The sequence below is a fragment of the Zootermopsis nevadensis genome, unplaced genomic scaffold, assembly GCF_977971745.1.
Source record: "Zootermopsis nevadensis isolate Lab colony 2312 unplaced genomic scaffold, Znev_1.0 Znev_ptg000010l, whole genome shotgun sequence".
NCBI classification, from domain to species: Eukaryota; Metazoa; Arthropoda; class Insecta; order Blattodea; family Termopsidae; genus Zootermopsis; species Zootermopsis nevadensis.
This window is the reverse complement of record NW_028259142.1, coordinates 10,587,403-10,606,734: the sequence shown is the minus strand read 5'-3', so window position 1 is coordinate 10,606,734 and position 19,332 is coordinate 10,587,403. Positions and strand designations below refer to the sequence as shown.

Here is a 19,332-nt window from a genome sequence, read left to right as displayed (position 1 = left end):
CCCTTTTGGAATTAAAAGTGTGGGAGGGACTCCCTGAGGGTTGAGTGAGAAGGGGGAGGTCTTTCGAACCGAACCTGGACCCACACCAACAGGAGTTGAGGTTACGTTTCCTTTTGGGCAAAGCTGGGAATTTTGGTTGTGGAGCCGTAAAGGGGCCTATGGTATAAAAGGGACCATTTTGGCCGCAAGGAAAAAATATATATTCTTTCTTCGATTCAATTCCGTTCCATTCAATAAACATTCTATATTCCATATTAAAGATTATCACGATTTTATATTCAAGAGTTCTGATAGTAAGAAAGGAGGTAATTGTTAAGTCAGCATGTGGTTGTGCAGTTGAGAGAATTGTAAAATCTACAAAGTGTAAAACATCAAGGATCACGCAGGTCCTAAATAAATACTGTGTTACTACCAAACAATCTGAGTATTCAATACAGCTGTTACGAACTGGCCGTGACACCAAATGAGAGCCAGTCGATGCAGACCGACTAGCTGAGCCGAGCAACAAACCCTGAGAGATCCCAACAATCCCAACCAACAACATCGTAGTAGAGCTTCTTGTGGTCAGCGAGGAAGGAGGAGAACGGTTACAATATTTAACCTAACTAATTTTTCTACAACAAATTTATATTTATATAAAGACAATAAAAATACAGATTGCATAACAAATGAGAGACTTCCTGCTTTTTTTGTAACAATTATGATTTGCTGAGTATTTAATGACACAAACATACGAGGTGTGATCGGAAAGTTTCAAGACTGTGTCAATAGAGGGCGAACCAGATGTAGTACGAGCTTCTGCCGCTAGGGGGTGCGGCCTACATTCATAGTGAATCAGTGTGCCAGCCGGCATCATCGAATTAGCATTTGTTTCTTAGTTACGGGCGTTTTGGTAGTGCATTACACCGACCCTCCTGCGATTTCGGAATGGCGTGTGCATCAAATTTTGCCAAAGACTCGCCAAAACGGCTACGGAAACCTATGAAATGCTAAAGCAAGCATTTGGGGAGTCCGCAATGGGTCGTGCACAAACTTTTGTGTCGCATTCACCTTTTAAAAATGGCCGAACCTCTGTCGATGATGAGCGTTCTGGACGACCATCTTCGAGCACAACGCCCGAAAATGTTACGAACATTCGGCAGGCCATTCACTAAGATCGAAGTCGTACCATCAACGACTTGTGCGACATTGTTGGGATAGGCTATGGGACCTGTCAGCTGATTCTAAAGGAAGAACTCCACATGCGACGCATCATGACAACGCGCCAGTGCACACCGCCCTCAAAGTTCGGCAGTTTTTGGCCTCAAACACCATGGCCGTCATCCCGCACCCTCCTTATTCGCCGGATTTAGCTCCGTGTGACTTCTTCCTCTTCCCAAAGATGAAAATTCAGGAGATTTGAGACGATAGAAGAGATTCAGGCAGAATCGCAGATGGTGCTTGACAGGCTGACAAAGAAAGATTTCCAGGGATGCTTCCAGGCTTGGCAGCGGCGCTGGGATAGTTGTGTTCACTCCCAGGGGAACTACTTCGAGGGTGATGGATGAATTTAATACCTGAGATAAGTGTACGGGTTTTTATAGGCGCAGTCTTGAAACTTTCCGATCGCACCTCGTAACAGCTTACTTTGGCTTTCACACAAAACAACCAAAAGTGCCAGATAACATCATTTCAAATATGTATTTTTAAGAAATTCCGCATGACACATCAAGATACAGAGATGGAGTTTATGCTTTCCTTTCAGACATTAATATTTCATTCTTCATTTTAATAAATTCACTATTATGGGCAGAGCAGAAATGGATATAAAGGCTTTCATCAGCTATTCTCTTTAGTATTCAGTACCATGCTTAGAGATACAGTATTTTCATATTACATATGAAAACTTATTCTGAACATATGTAAAATAAACGGACAAGTAGTACATGAATTTCTACCTTGAATTCCATGTTAGAAGTCCTTGAATGTCTGCTACAGCACTGCAGTACCTTGTCTTAACAGAAGCAGACAAAGTGTGACCGTCTAGATTGCAATTCCAGTTCCATACCGTTATTCGTTGATCTATTGCTACACTTATCAGCACATTATTTCCAAGTTTAAGCCCTGTTAAAGACACATCAAACTAAGGTAAGTACATCAAAAATCACATTCACAGAGTCCAAAATGTTCTTGTTTGTGTAAAACAGAAGAGAGACCTCAGTTATAATGACAACCTGATTACAAAAACAGTAGCCATTCCTCAAACAAATACATCTTATAGAGTTCTTATTGATTTATTGTTAGAGTTAATATTAACATTACAGACATACAGTAACTAAATGTTCTGATGATGCATCATCACTAGGTATAAGGGTTCAATATATGGACAGATTGGATAATAGAAATTTTTATCTTCTAAAAACGCAAATATGGTGAACACAATTAAAACCAACCAGCTGAAATGGGCTGGGCATATTATTAGGGAGGATGATGGAAAATCAACTACACAAGTTAGGAAATACATGCACAATTACAACATGTTTGCTGCAATTTGATCTTTGTAAATGGCGCCAGTAATATCACACATGTATGGAAGGCTGGGAATTCCCCAGGTAACTACAGTAACCATGGTAATCAAGGTGATCCACTCTCACCTCTTCAACAACAGTCAAAAGGGGGAGGAGGTGTTCAGTTCTATATGTTGTTGGTTCGCTTGGCCCACGCCCCTGAAAAGGGAGTACAGTAGGGCCCCGCTTTACGGCGATTCGCTAATACGGCGCTCAACAGCTGAGTCAGAGAAGTGCGTCCGGCGCCATTTTCTCGTCGCTGATTCAATCTGTTTACAGCTTTTGTACGCTCCGCGTCTCCGTATTTCTGGCAATTTTTCAAAGTTATTACAAACTGTATATTTATGTAATATTTTTGTGTTTCTACAGTGTAATTACAATGGCGTCAAAGGGTAGTAGCGATAAAAAGAGGAGTCGTAAGCCTCTTACTTTAAATACCAAGTTAGATATAATAAAACTTCGTGAACAAGGCATGTCTATGGCCGAGATAGGACGTAAGCTAAGCTTAGCTCGCAAAACTGTTAGTGCCATCGTGAACGCTAAGGAGAAAGTGTTAAAGGAATTAAAAGTGCCACACGAATGAACTCTTAAAGTCATAAGAAAAAGAGATAGCCTTATTGCCGACATGGAAAAACTTTTAGTTGTGTGGATTGAAGATCAAACCAGCCACAATGTGTGTACTACTGATATTCATTTTATTTCATATCGTTTTCTTAGGCCTAGTGCTATTGTGCACTTACTATATGATAGTGTAACATCTTATTAGGCGTTGATATGCATTTGCAAGTGAAATAAGGCAAAGATCCGCTTTTCGGCGATTTTCGCTTTATGGCGGGGGTCTGGTCCCTAACCCGCCGTATAAGCGGTGCCCTACTGTACTCAAAACAGAGCCAAGTACAATCGAAAATAAAACCATTTACTGTCTTAAAACAAATTATAATACATGCACATTACACGGGGTCATATATTGCCCTACTACGAACAAAGAAACTAACAAACAAACATACAAGAACAAACCAAAAGCCTCACAACTCGGCTCGCTCTCAGCAACCCTCAAATTCATCTCCCCGGCCTTGACCACCCCGAGGGACCAATAATAACCGAAAACAACACGGTAGTTGCCCCGTCCACCAACACAACAAAATAAATACCTTCTGGACGGGCAACTACAACATGAAAACAAAATATAAACCACGGTAGCCTTGAAGGGGGGGCCCAGCCGGAGAGACGTTGCCGACCGGATCCGTAGCTACAGTCTGAGTGAGTCCGTGCGCTGGCGAGAAGAGTCCAGCCCAAATCAGTCCCCCTCTCCTGAACTGGCCTAACCTCCCCACACGCATGCGCACCCCTTTTGAAGTTTCGCCATCACAACATCAGAGTCGAATGTAGTCGGCTCAAAAGTATCCCAGGGATTCCCCACCTAGTCACTTCTACTCACATGTGGGTCTTCTTGTAAAGTTCCCTGCCATAATATTTTAATTAAAAATGGAATGTTTTGACACATTTTAGTAACACTATACCTTATATAAAACTTTGTTAAAATTCAATCTACCATTCTCAAATTATACATATAAACAGACAGGCAAGCTAGTAAGTGTATCTTTGAAACTTTAGTTGCAAACATGCCTAATAATTGATTGATAAACCTGACGGGAAAATTGTGTCTGTAAATCAAAAGCGAGACGTACAAAATGATCTAAGAAATCTGGGAATAGACACAGAGCTGTACTTGAGGAATACAACACTTGAAAAGAATTGTAGCATCACTCACCAGTTATCTGTGAAGCATGTGCGCAGTTGTCTCTCCACTGCAGAACAACTTCAGCCTGCATATTTTCCTGAAGAGTTGGTGAAATTATCTGAATTAAACTTAGTACTAAAGCTCTATCATCACCTCCTGTTGCTAGCAAATATTTGTCTCCTTGTAGCTGTAGCCAATCAAAACTATTGATTCCTGATTGATGTATTTTAACAAATGAGAATGGTCTATGGCTGTCAGCAACTACTTGCCCATTATTGCCATTGTCTGCCGATACTGCAGAGCTGCTGTTGGAATGTTCTGAGCCTACTAATTCTTCAACACATGTAGTCAAGTCCCACAGGGCCACTTTCCCATCAGTAGCCATTGTAAGAGCTATATGTCTGAAGTTTTCTGTCTGTATAAGAGAGACTTTCAAGATACAACGGTCATGAAAGGAATATTTACCTAAAAGTCTAAGTTCGCTGCAAAGCGTATAAAAACCAAATATCCTGTGAAAAAAGAAATGAGACAGTTGTACCATAAAATAAGCTGCTGCTGTTGCTGATTTGGTGTATACATTTAGAAAATTACACTTGTTGGCAATTATCACTATCAACTTCAAGCAAAAGGTAAACAGCAAAATCTCCATCTTACATTTCCATAATTTTAACTTCCATGTTAAAAGCAGTACCTGGGTCTCAGAAAGACACAATTCAATAAATTTCTAAAGATTTCAGTTATCACACACCAAAGTGAACTTATTTTCATGAAAACGATATGAAAGTAAAATGAATATCAGTAGTACACACATTGCTTACCTTAAATTAATATATATTTAAAATACCTTAAAATATTTGTAATTACACTGTAGTAACACAAAAATATTATATAAATATACAGTATGTAATAACGTTGAAAAATTGCCAGAAATACAGAGAGACGTGGAGAGCACAAAAGCTGTAAACAGACTGAATCAGCGATGATAAAATGGCGCTGGACGCACTTCTCTGACTCGGCTGTTGAGCGTATGGGGCCAAAAAAGCAGGGCTCTACTGTATATGTATGCAATTGAAAAGGGCCATATTAACGGATCGCCGAAAAGCGGTGCCCTACTGTACTCTACTTTTAAGAACAAATAATTTTGAAAAAAAAACTGTTATACATGAGTAAATATGGAATGGAAATATGGACCTTTTTCAAGATAATACTCTATTATACAATTTTTCATGTTAAGTTGTGAATATTGATGATTTTGTTTGTTTTTGTTTAAGTGACAAACTGGAGCATATTACACAAGGTCATTCATGATTTATACAGGCCACATAATATTTTCAAGCAGATTATGATCAATTGGAGAAGTAGCTCAGATTAGAAAAACAATAAATTCATACAGATTTTGATGAGAAAACATCTTGGAAAGTGGCCATTTAGAAAAAGAAAAAACACACACACAAAAGAAGGATGACTATATTAAAAGGGACCTTAGGGAAAAAGGTTGTGAGATATAGGTCTGGATGATATGCTAACCTACACATATCCCATGCACACAGCTTACACATCTGGTGGCAATGGGGTGGTTAAGGATGGTTGGCATGAGGCAGCCACATGACTTTCAGGCACTGAGGGCCTTAAGAAAATAGATTCAGCAGTAAGTCAGAGACAGTAAATGTAATGGTATGTCTCATAATGTTTAATCAGTTTTGTGTTTACTTGTAGGAATAATTATATAATGTATAACTTGAATACTGTATGTAACATTCTATTGAAGCTTTATAAAAAAAGTCATAAATTTAATGTTTCATAATGGTGGTTTAATTTGTGCTTATTTATGACAGGCATACTCTATCAATATTCCAAGAAAAGGATACCTGATACTTTTTTATGTGGGGGCAGGCACTGTATACCATATGTAGCATATAGCTTAAACATCTGGCTGCAATTGGTAAGTTAACAACAGACAGCACAAAGCAACTACGCAACTTCAGGCACTGAGGTTCAAAATTTATTTTTCTTTTATTTCTGAAAATATGAACATTAATCTAGAACAGGGGTCGTCAACCTTTTATACCTACCGCCCACTTTTGTATCTTTGTTGATGGTAAAATTTCCTTACCGCCCACCGGTGCCGCACATACTGCCCACCACCATGAAAGAAGTACAGCTCGAAGACTGAGTGATAAGCCCGCCGTCGTTATGTGCACTAAACTCGTGCCTTTGGCTACAGAGCTCATTTGTTGCTCCCTCATCCACGAGTATACTTCGAGAAGTGTCCGGTGAATTATTATCTATATTCAAAGTTTAGAGATGGAATTCCAAAGTAAATTGCAAAAGCATATTTTAAAAAGTCAAACTCGCGAAGTTGTTAGCAATGTATTCGATATATGGAAGAAGAACAAAATTTGTAACAATGGACAAAAATCCACATCGCCCACCATGAAAGCTTGAATCGCCCACTAGTGGGCGGTAGGGACCAGGTTGACGACCCCTGATCTAGAAGCTTCACTCTAAGGTTGTTTGATTAAAAAAATTAAATCCGTGGCGTAACAGCTACAGAGAGCCAAAGCCGGCTAGCCTGACTGCTGGCCTCACATTCACATGCCTAAGCAGAGGTGAATGATCATCCAACCAGATATAGGGTGACGTGTGGTCAGCATGACGAACCCCCAGCCATTGCTAGCTTTCCTGACTGGATTATGCTACTCATTGTAGCTCCCCAATTTCCTCAAGATGCTGGGTTGGCACCGGTCCCATACACTGGTCGAAAGCTCATGAGAAAATTTCTTCTCCCCGGCGACTAAGGTTGTCTGATATTTTTGTAAATTTCCACAGATATATCAGTAAAAGGTTAGTATTCCCTACCTGAGAAAACCATCTGAACATCCAGCAGCTAGGAGAACAGCTGTTCCTCTCTGATCTGTATCTCGAAGTTGTAGGGCTACAGCACACAGATCCATGTATCGAGTTTCAGGGTCCACAGTTCGTTCTACTGACAGCCATGGTTTCTTGTTTCTCTTACTAGGGTCCCTCAGCATGTGGGATGTTAACTCTTGGCATTTGACTATGGGTATAAATTCTGTAATTAAATACATCATGTATATTATTTAAATGACAAGTAAGACAAAAACATACTTGATAGAAAAAATGCATTTAAAAACTATGACAGATTTATTTTTTACTTTGTTGTTTAATAATGCTGTCTCAACTGCACAGATTATATAGCACTGAATAAGATGGAAAGATGATCATGAATTTGTAAGTAGGTAAAGGATATGGAAGAAGGCGTCACATCCCATTTCAGAGTACCTATTCATCATTCACATGAAGAGACACAGTAAAGCTACAAAAACCTTACAGTACAACCAGCAGCTTGGCCAAGATTCAAGCAAAATACCTTGCAAATACATGTGTTATTAGTACACCAATGAGGAAAATACACAGTTTCTGGACTGATTTAATTACTGATGAAAGGCTGGCTCCATCTGTTGAGTTTGTTCCTAAGGGCACAACTGTAAATGGAAAATATTAATTGAAAGTTTTGAAGCGTTTAATGGCAAGAATTCAAAGGGTTCACCCACAGTATCGAGAATAAGGCAGTTGTTCACTCTTGCATGACAATGCCCTGGCTCACAAAGCCGTTGTTGTTCGCAAGTTTTTGGCATCCAAAGGTGTCGTGGTTCTTAATCACCCCCCCTTACTTTCCTGATTTGTCACCTCGAGACTATTTTTTGTTCCCTAAACTAAAATTTAAAAAGAAAGGCATGAATTTTGATGACGTTGAAGACATTCAAAAATCTGCAACTGACTTCCTGGAGGCTATTCCTAAGTATGACTTTCAGCAATGCTTTGAAAAGTTTTATGATCATTGTAATAAGTGTATTGCTGCAGATGGAAAGTATTTAGAATAATATACAATAAAAATGTAATAACTTGAAGATAAGTGTTTTTTTTAAACCAGTCTGAAAATTTTTCAGACACTGTGTATAAGGCAATGTCCTACGTAAGCGATAACAAGCAAGCTATGCGAGCTGCATAAGCAGCATGGGGTGTCATATGAAGCGGGGAATCACTTGTTGTGTCCTACGTGAGAGATCGCAATAGAAGCACACGGCCTTCCTGCGCATGCACCTTCCGTGTACTGCACGGTCAGAGCTTTCTTGCGCATGTGCCTTACTGGCCAGCACAGCGACTCGCGCGAAAATATCAAAATATTTGATATCGGACTTTGGCCGCTGACCACTTCGCTGTAACCTAGGACAGCGCCATACAAACAGCCAGTTTGATATTTCCGCTTCACCCACGCAACTCGCACCGCTTGCATTTAGTCGCTCACGTAGGACACTGGGTAAGAGAAGGACTAAAATAAAAGAGTGAGAGGAGAAATAAGATTAAGAAGAAGATATGATAACATTTAAAATTCAGTTACTTTTGACTTTCGGTATTATTCATGAAGTAGCTGGTTGGTGGATAAACAGGAAATGCTGGTTTACTGCACACTTGCAGTCACCATCGTCCAGCTCACTGTAAGCGTAAAATCTACTTCACCAACTTTTACTTTCCTGTCATTCCTCGCCTTCCCTTCATTATAACTTCCCACCCACCTCATAAATTTTCATGAAACCTGTTAAGAAATCATGCCAGTAGATGTCTTCCCATCTTTCTTCACTTTACAGCAATGTATCATCAATAATACCATGTGGCTGTTTAGGGAATGTTCAAGAAGGGAGGGTACCTGCAATGATTAATTCTTAAATTTTATGTGGTGGTATAGGTTTGAAAATATGCAACTTTTTTAAATGAAATTTATTTGTTCAATATAAAACATCAACATGGCCACCATGCAAAATCTATATTTAGTATTCACTTTGATGGTAGTAACTAATGAATCATTGCAGCTGGACACATAATTTTGTAAGGACATAGATCACAAACATATCCACTTTGCTCATTTACTAGAAGGAAAAGCAGCATGTTCTCATGTTATGTTAACAGTTCCAAATATAGGAGCAATGTGAAACTCTGAGGTTATATCTGAATAGAAATTACAGACCAAAATGGGGCCTTAAATTATATAATTATTAATTCAGAATTCCTTCAGAATTTGAAGGAAAGTAGGTATCATAAGTTCCTTCCAGAATTTGTTGTTCTTAGTGATAAAATTTAAACCCTAATTTCACTTTTAACTAACCTTGTGTTGCATGTATAACAAGCTTCCACACTTTCAGTTGCGCTCTTCCACCGCCAGAGAACACCAGGACACTGTCATGTAACTGACAAACAGCTAATGTTCGCACACTTGAAATATGACTCTGAAGCACAGTCAAGGTCTGTGGAACATTGGAATGACTGATGACTGCCAATCGGATTGTTGTATCTTCACTTGCTGATAAAAGCAAACTATGATTGATGTTGGCTTTATCCTTCAGCAATACTTGTCTAACACAGGTAATATGCTTTGAATGGAATCCATTCTGAAACAAATTAGTACAAAACAAACACGTAGTATGAGGAGGTAAACAAGGTGAGATCTTTACACACACTCAACGATGAACAAACTTTCTCACAGAACCCAGAAGTCAATTTAAAGGAAAAATTAGTTGCTCATCTGTTTTTTGATACAGTTAGTCTCCGCATACCCACTAGGTCTATCAGTGACAACACTACCTTTACCGTACATTGTAACTTCAAGGCCATACATAATTCACAGTGCCTTTTATTTGCTGATGACTTAAAGATATTTCGTAGTATTAGCGATGTTGATGACTGCAAACTGTTATGGCACGACATCCATTCAGTGCAAAATTGGTGTCTTGTGAATGGGATACAACTTAACTTAAGTAAAACGACTGTTATATCGTTCACCCGAAAGACAAACAGTATTTACTTTAATCACAAATTGTATAACAACCTGGTGGCACACTCCCATTATGTTAGAGATCTTGGTGTTCTATTGGACTGTAAGCTTTATTTTCACCAGCATATCAACTATATATTCTCACAACGCTTACAAATGCTTGGTTTGATTCGGTACATTACTTCTTCCTTCTCCACTATTGATAGCTTTTTGGTTTTGTACCTTAGTCCATTCTAAAATTGAGTACGCATCCGTTGTTTGGAACTCTATTACTAATACTGACTCCTTTAAACTGGAAAGGATTCAAAGGAAATTTGTAGCTCTATGTTACACTAGATTTTTTAATGGCATTTGTGTCTATAATTATGATGATATATTAGTCAGATTAAATTTTTTATCGTTGCATTTAAGGAGGAGGCTTTTGAATGCGCCTTTCCTCCTTAATGTTTAAAGGCAAAATTAGTTGCTCATCTGTTTTTGATACAGTTGGTCTCTGCATAGCCACTAGGTCTATCAGAGACTGCTCTACCTTTTCGGTACAACATAATTTCATGGCAATCCCTCCACCAGATGTGTTTCTGCTGCCAATGCAGTCTGTAGGAGCGTCGGCATCTTTAACAAAGATCGTGTTTTGCTTACTGATGTCAGTCAGCTTTTTAAACAATAATCATTGTTTTTTTATTGTTTACTTAGTATAACATTTTATTTTGTATGTTGTTTGTCCAAAAAATTACTGTTTTTTTAAAAAGATGGCATAAGTATAGTTCCTGAATGAATAACAACAAAGCACTTGCTTATTCATCATTTTACCATGAACCTCATTTACATTTGATAATGTCATTCCCATATACATGAATCTTGAAACAAAAATAATTTGTTACAAATATCAGAAATTTGTTGCAGATTTGGTTGTATATTAACATATTTTTAGCTTATTTATATTTACTTATAGACCAGTTTCTAAGCTAGGATGTAAAATCATTGCATTACGAAAGTTTTACTGCAAATGTATTACAATTATTTATATGCAGTTTATTTAAGAATGCAGCAGCAAACCATGAAAAACTTCAGTCAGGATTATCAGCTAAGATTCAAATTGGTTGCCTCCAAATAAACTTTTGACATTACTGATAAGCAAGAACATATGAATTTATGAATTATTAATTCTTAGCACAATAACAAGAAAATAATATAATCCCTCACCTGTATGACTGGTTTTACAAACTCATCCATCATACATGTGTACATGTGGACCATCTTATCCTTCAGATAAATTAATCTGAATGTGTGTCCTTCAAATATCCAGTCCCAGGAACGATGTCCACCTCCACATGGTACGGTCAATAACGTGCGTCGTTCTGTATGACTCCACACTACAAAGTTAACCTGTATTAACAGATTAGAACAACATACACTTAATATTGAACAACAAAATCTCTGTATGGTAAAATTCATGGAATCCAAATCACTGCATTAATAATAAAGCTTTATATCACTGGTACTGTGTGTGTTTTCTATAGTAAAATACTGATATTATGCAATTACTCTGCTTCTGAAGGTCTTTGTTTCATTAGGAATGCCTTAACTTCCCTACTCAATTTCTTATCTCCTAATTTAGAACCTGATTTGTGGGTAAAGTGAAAGAACTAACCCACAATTCACACTCATCAACACTTTCTTCTTTGGCCACTTAAAATGTTTACCCAGTGTCTTTACACTAATCAGAACCGCCAACAGTGTGAACAACATACATTTTATCAATCAACTTTTTTTAACTCTAACATAAAATCTGTAAATAAATTGCAGAAAAATACATTCTCATTCCCAAGATTAGGCTGTGCATTTAGTTAAGTAATTAAAATAAATGTAATTTGCTAAAACATATATTTCTTTATGACAATTTATCATTTTGAAAGAAACATAGAACAAGACTAACAAGGACTCATCTGTTGAAAATGTGCCCATACTAAACACTATATACCTACTAATGATTAAAATCACCTGTAATAAAACCACCGAAATGGTGTGGTATTGAAGAGCTGGTCCCTTTCAAAGCCATATTCTGTGAACATTTTGCCATTGCTGACAAGATAAATCCCTGATGTACCTAGTTAAATTAAGGTCTACCTGTCCAATTCTCTGTCACTTCATTTGTTTTTATTGTTACAGTACTTTACTTAATGGTGCTGTGTCAATTACAGGTTAAACAACATTGAAGGAGGACTGGTGGTAAGATAATATAAGTAAATGATGAAGAATGTTCAGGGAAGTGGTTTTGGCAAGTGTAAGGTACTGTTCTGGCTTAGTATGGATTACCTAAAGAAAATGAGACAAGTTGTGATCAAGATAAATGAAGTCAGACTCCTGCCTGATATATGAAGCAGAATACTCTGAGATTCAGTCTGTTACATTACTGACTAGCTTCAAACAACTGTCTAACATTACTTAAGTGAAAATCCATATCTTAATAACACTTCATTTTGTACCAACACTTCCATGCTCAGAATCGAATCTGTAAATCTGTTTACATATTTTCACAAGGAATACTTCAAAATACGTACTGCTCTGAAACCAAGTACCAAGAGTCCAAAAGCTGACAAACTAGTAGCTGCAGGCCAATCAATCTGCAGTTTATCTGCATTCAGACATTCCAACCTACTCTCATTCTCCAACATCATATAACATCGCAGAGCTCCATCACGTCCAGTTGAATACAAGTAGTTTCCATACCAAGTCAGCGAGCTCACTCCTAGGTGACCGTGAATTTTATAGAAACTTTGAGATGGAAACTGTAAAACCCAAATCAATATTTTATAAAATATGCAAACAAGTGAGCTAGTTCAAAGAAACTTTATACATATTTTCCTTTTACAAAGTGCATACAATGAATGTATGTTGGCAAGATCATTTTTGTTCTTTAACAATCTTCCATCTCCCACATTCTGATTAAATATAAATTAGTACCAGTACTGGAGAGAGTCTATATTAAAATTTGTCAGAATTTAACTGTACAGTTACAAAATTGTTGATAAGAAAGAGATATTACTCACTGTTTCTAATGCCGGTATTTATTGTTCAAGTGACAAAGTTGGTACAGTTCATAAGATTTGAGGTTTTCACAGTGGTGAGTATGAAGATTTCTGTCTTCTGGGTTGTTGCGCTGTGTAGTCTGGTCGATGTTAACCAACATTTCAGAGGTCATACTGCCTCCGTCATCAGGGCGATGAATGTGACAATAGGGCGCGAGTAGTAGCAAATCCTCCAAGCGAGGGGATGAGTCTCAACAGATCGCAGCGTGACAACTGCTCCCATTGGCTCAGGGCAGGCTACACCATTCACATTCCGGCACCTATAAACCTAGCCCCACACACCCTATTGTATGGCCCTGATGATGGAGGCAGTATGACCTCTGAAACGTTGGTTAACATCAACCAGACTACACAGTGCAACAACCCAGAAGACAGAAATCTTGGTACAGTTTACCTAGTATAATACATTTTCGAAAATTTCTACCGTCAACATCAATGCACTTTGCAACTTGTGTGAGGACATGGCGTGTTGTTTGTCTCAGTGTATCTTGACGTTCGTTTATGCGGGCGATAACAGCCAATAGGGAAGGACAATATTGGGTGCCAAATCCAAACTACTATACAGTGAAACAGCTCTATCTGAGAAACCATTCAGAATAGGACACATGTACATATACACTTTTTTGCTTAGAATGACCGATACTATGACCTCCCAGAATATTGACCTTTCCTCCTGGGACACCTGTATTTTTGTTTAGTGTAACACATGCCTTGCATAAAGCACACCACTACAGAAGTTTGATGAAAACCAAAAGGAAGATATTGAAAAGACACCAACAGGGAGATAGTTCCTGCCACAAATATCATGATATATATCAACTAAGAAATCACAGAGACTGTCTGAGATTCAAACCAGGTACATCCAAAATATGAACCAGCTAACCACTACACAGAAAGTATTGGCCCTTGTGGAATAAGACACAAGAAACTATCAAGTTTTTCTGTAAGAGGGTAAAAAAAATGTCACACTCCTATTTTAAACATTCTTGTACATTAAATCATCTTGTTTGAGAAGTAATGAGTAAGAAGTTGAAAAACAAACTTGTATACCTGCACACTGCAGCTCTGGTCATCACTGACCTCAAAGAGATGAATACTACCATTTCTGTCACCACATACAAGAAACTTCTCCCTCAACGCAGCTGCTGAAATCCACTGTTCCTTGCTTCTTGGCAATTCAAACTCAGCAACCTTTTTCATCTGATGTGAAAAGCCTACAACAAAAATTAATTGAGCACAATAAAGTGAATGGGAATATGCATCACTTCAGAGTAAGTGATTTTTATTAACTATTATTTTATTATCACTTTACAAAAATCGCTTTTATTGAATGAATGGCAACTGATACTTCTTTAAGGGATTAAAGTCATGACCTTCACAGCTCAGCTCTTTACCCTTGATGTGTTATATTAGGTATTTTATAATGGTATCTCTCAACTGAAGGACCACAAGTTGTGCATAAGGGGTACATCAGTAAAGTAAAGTCTAATCGTTTATTTTTTAATGGTTTGAAGTTCATTTCATTGCATTTTCTACTTCCACAACTGAGCATAAAACATGATGAGAAAAACTATACCATCTACCTATATTTTAGTTAGTCTATATTTTATTTAATCAAAATGTGTAAGAAATTTTGTGGTTTGATCTGTGGTACCAAAAGGGTTGAAAACATTGTTTTACAAGCTGCAGATAATAAAATGTGACGGTTATATTTGACACACAAAGCATATGGCAGGCATGGACTGATGATGATTTAACAGAACTGAAACACTTCTACAGTATAGCAGAGCATTAAAAAAACTGTAAAGTTCTGATGGACCAATTATTACATAATAAATATTAATTATTAAATTAGACCAAAACTGACTTCTTTCCACAGCCTTTCCATTGAATCATTAAACAACTCATCATTCAATACCCCACAATCCTAGCTACTTATATTATTCAATAAACCATAACTAGCAATATTTACAGGCAATATTTATGGAATTAAAATTTACATTCATTTTGGACACAGCTGACAGAATTATTTGTATAATATATATAATGGAAGCTTAATGAACAGCTTTTAACCCTTTCCAGACTGAGTTACATTTACAAACAATTCTGTTGTTTGTACGTATCGACAGTAATTTATACATAGTTTTCGATGGCAAAATAATTCAAATATATATAAAGAGAAATGTACTTTTATAGACAATTTAAAAAATTAAATTTCCAAACCAAGTGGTCAGTCTATTCAAGTGTGTTATAGCATAGAAATAATTAATTTCCTGACAGTGAATATGTTACAGTACTAACCTAACAGCATGGACAAACTAAGGAACATCATGCAAAATCTTAAATCAGGCATGTTCTAATGTGAATCTGGAGTGCTAACCACTACATAGTGATGGTCAGTTAGCTTTAAATTGCTTACCTAACTTCCACATTTCCAGTAATCCATGAGGACCACAACTTAAAAGGTTGTCTGATGACAACCAACGAAGAGAGAAAATTCTTCCTGTTACTGCCTTTTCTTCATCACTGAGAATCAGATATTTCCCTTGTACAGAAGAACAATCTTCTGATATGAAAAGTAAAGAAACAAAATATCTGTATAAAGTGAAGCTTTCGCGGTGACTGAAGCTGATGAAAGACTCTCGGGTTACAAGTCGCATCAGGTGGCTGAATGCTGAATAAACCATATCTTCTGCCAACATTTTGAGAACAATCTCTGCTCTCATCCTCAGGGCTGCTGCACCTGACATGGCTTATAACCTGAGAGTCTTTCATCAAACAAAATGTCTTTTTTTAAACTGTCCATAACAACTGTACTGGTATGTCATACCAGTCGAATATTTCTAAACCTCGTCACTATTATCACGATGATGTCCATTTTGAAATTATCCACAACTGTTATACCAACAAATACATCTAAACATAAGGTTATTATTATCAAAGAATAGATTACCTTTAAAACTATATTCTCCTTATTTCCAAATGGACTAAAATGTTTCTTTTACTTTCAATTCTAAAAGAAGTCCAGAATTTAAATGAAGTACTTTCTATTTTTCCTTTTAGTCTGGTTTATAAAATTCAAACAGCCTCATATTATTATTATTTGGGAACAATCAATTACCACCTACATTTGCTTTTCCTTAATCCACTATCATCCATTTAAATTATTTCCATTCTTGCTCTACATAATTTGAAATTACTATATCATCAAATTAATTACATTTTTAATCTTATATCTTAATTGCATCATGCTTGTGTTCCTCAATACAGTACTTTTATTTTCCGTCGTTACACAAGCTTATTGTTAAAATCATATAAAATTTTCACATAAAATTGTTACATTTTAAAATTGACGACATGTTTCGATATACAATTCTATCATCGTCAGGTCTATCAAAATTAAAATTAAAATCTGGTGTATCTGTTGCTCTGCTTATATTGCTTATGTTTTATCCGTTTTTATTACATCTCCAGGCTTCTTTCATTTAATTTTGGAGACGCGTCTGGGTGCCTATATCGGGTTGTGTGTGAGGTGCGTGTCCGTTGTTATTGAATGGCAGACAGCAAGTTGCTGTCTGCCATTCAATAACAACGGACACGCACCTCACACACAACCCGATATAGGCACCCAGACGCGTCTCCAAAATTAAATGAAAGAAGCCTGGAGATGTAATAAAAACGGATAAAACATAAGCAATATAAGCAGAGCAACAGATACACCAGATTTTAATTTTAATTTTGATAGACCTGACGATGATAGAATTGTATATCGAAACATGTCGTCAATTTTAAAATGTAACAATTTTATGTGAAAATTTTATATGATTTTAACAATAAGCTTGTGTAACGACGGAAAATAAAAGTACTGTACATTTTTAATATATAATAATTTCAGACAATCCTCGTGTAGCAGTGTACTATGAATGCAGTTACAGCTTTCTGATAAAGTTGCTTTTTATTCATGATACTTTACATTTCATCTTACTAATGAAAGAAATATTATTTGGTAACATATCACAACTCTTTCACTTTATAAATGGTGTCATATAACAACCCTATCCTGGAAAATAATATGGCAGCCAGGTTCACCTCTGTCTGAGGAAGAATCAAGCTTTCTCTCTTCAATAACACATGCAACTGGAGAAAAAAAGGAACTGTGAACACTGATGTGTAATGAGGTCCTTAAAAGATTAAATAACCTGCCTACACATCAAACTGCAGAAGTACAAAATGCAGGATAAAGGTTAGCTCATAATACTCGAACTTACCTTTAAAAACAAGTATATATCCATCCATACTACCCAGGGCCACATATTGTCTGCAAGGGGACATTTCCAAAAGACAGTAGCTTGCCAACTTTTCATCTTGGTGAATGACCTTCCAGTTTCCTTGTCCACTGTCCAACAATGTACAGTATAACAGACATCCATTGCCTGTTATAGCAACAATATTATTCTTACTAGTCAGTCCAATTCTTCGAGGAAAGTTTTGATTATGTCCTTTCACACTAGTGAATTCTTGACCATATAAATGTTCATGGAAAGCCAGCAAATTTGGAACTGCTCTGTCTGTATGAAGTGGCCACAAGCTGATTCCTCCATCTGCTCCACCAGTGACCTGAGACAACACCTATATGCTTTAGAAAATATTATTATTAATTTTATAAAACTGTCTTTATCTTATATGATATTTGAAGTTCTCATAGTGATGAAACTGTTGACAGTTGTCTTCTGGGTTGTAACACTGTGTAGGTAGATACCAATGTTGAAGATTAAAGAAATATATTCCTCCAAAATGGTGGTATCTACTTGTAACTCCACATGGTGTTTGAATAAAAATTGTGACCTATCAACAGCACATACATGAGAGCAAACTCATTGTATATGGAATAACTTTTCATCATTTTTATTTATGTGACTATCCTGAAAAGCAGCAGTCAGAAATATTACACTAATATTTATCGCTAAATTGAGTGTGGGACAGCTGTTGACTGTATGCCATTTTCTTATTTATGATATACACCAATACCAACTGAGTATGCTGATAATCACTATTTACATATAATACACGTTCCATTTGTTTTCAAAGAAGAATTTAGAATTATTGAAATATTCACTGCCTAGTATTTAAATTGCCATTCAGAGGGTAGCACTGTTACATTCATCCATTAGATGAAGGGGCCATCTTAATTTTCCAAGGCATATCAATAACTTACATGACTACCAAAACAAATATTAGTTTCATTCCTATCTAACACATTAACATTATCAACATGCACAAATACCTAATAAAAACAACTAAATTTCAGCCTTTCCTTATGGGGTCATCTAAAAAAAATTAAAATGTAATGGGGATAAAGCAACTGTTTAGTCCATTCAGAATTATAATGCATCAAAGATAAACTATGCTGGACATCTTGTGCATCTCTAACAGATAAATCAGGATTGAATAGAAACTGTGCAGAGGCAGTGGGCTTGTCACTCACTACTCATAAATGCACACTTCAAAAGACAAAGAAACCTCCCACATGGGAGGAGGCCAAGGCTCGGCTTTGGGCTGCTGCGACACAGTCAGTCAATGAGGAAGTGTATGTGACAAGAAAAATGTCCACCATCATACAATGTCTACAGGTGAGATGCTCTGCAACACTGAAGGAACATTAGCACGATCACTGCAGAAATCTTTGAGAAGACTGTCCCAGCAAAGTGGATTATCTCAACTGCTTTGGTGTTTGGCCACCATGATCTCCAGATCTTACCCTACCAAACTTCTTTCTGTGGGGATTATCGAAAGAAAAGAGTTTTATTCGAATAACCCACAAAGCTTGAAATAAATGAAACCTAATATTGAACACTGAGTCAGAAACATTCCAGAAAGCCACAAGAAACATAGTTCACTGTGTAGATGGTGTCTTAAAGAAGTTGGCAGACATTTTCTGCATCTGCTATAAATATGCTGTGTAAGTTCTTCCTAACAAATGAAAACTTAAAAACAAACAAACAAATAATTTGTCTTGTTATATGTCAACAAAGCTTACAAATAATATGACAGTTAGGGTTGCATTTGAAATGGAACACTCTGTATATCTCCAATCACTTAGGGTTA

The 19,332-nt window shown here is 36.9% G+C and overlaps 1 protein-coding gene across 7 annotated transcripts in view; it reads right to left on the bottom strand.

The window, feature by feature from the left end:
* The window catches only part of LOC110832071 (tRNA (34-2'-O)-methyltransferase regulator WDR6), a 56,379-nt gene that overhangs the window by 4,072 nt on the left and 32,975 nt on the right, over nucleotides 1–19,332 (bottom strand). For 4 of the 7 annotated variants that reach the window (XR_002543818.2, XM_022068704.2, XM_022068703.2 and 1 more), the window contains 9 exons: nucleotides 17,496–17,844; nucleotides 15,647–15,793; nucleotides 14,278–14,441; nucleotides 12,700–12,927; nucleotides 11,342–11,524; nucleotides 9,473–9,755; nucleotides 7,147–7,360; nucleotides 4,318–4,796; nucleotides 1,938–2,103 (listed from right to left, as the gene is read on the bottom strand). Coding sequence is in view for 5 of the 7 variants with exons in the window: in XM_022068704.2 (XP_021924396.1) it covers nucleotides 1,938–2,103; nucleotides 4,318–4,796; nucleotides 7,147–7,360; nucleotides 9,473–9,755; nucleotides 11,342–11,524; nucleotides 12,700–12,927; nucleotides 14,278–14,441; nucleotides 15,647–15,793; nucleotides 17,496–17,844 (2,213 nt within the window). In the remaining 2 variants the exon portion in view is untranslated. Of the gene's footprint in view, nucleotides 1–1,937; nucleotides 2,104–3,553; nucleotides 4,797–7,146; nucleotides 7,361–9,472; nucleotides 9,756–11,341; nucleotides 11,525–12,699; nucleotides 12,928–14,277; nucleotides 14,442–15,646; nucleotides 15,794–17,495; nucleotides 17,845–19,332 lie in introns of those variants that run through there. The other 3 variants (XM_022068706.2, XR_015534525.1, XM_087346505.1) reach the window with 3 other exon arrangements.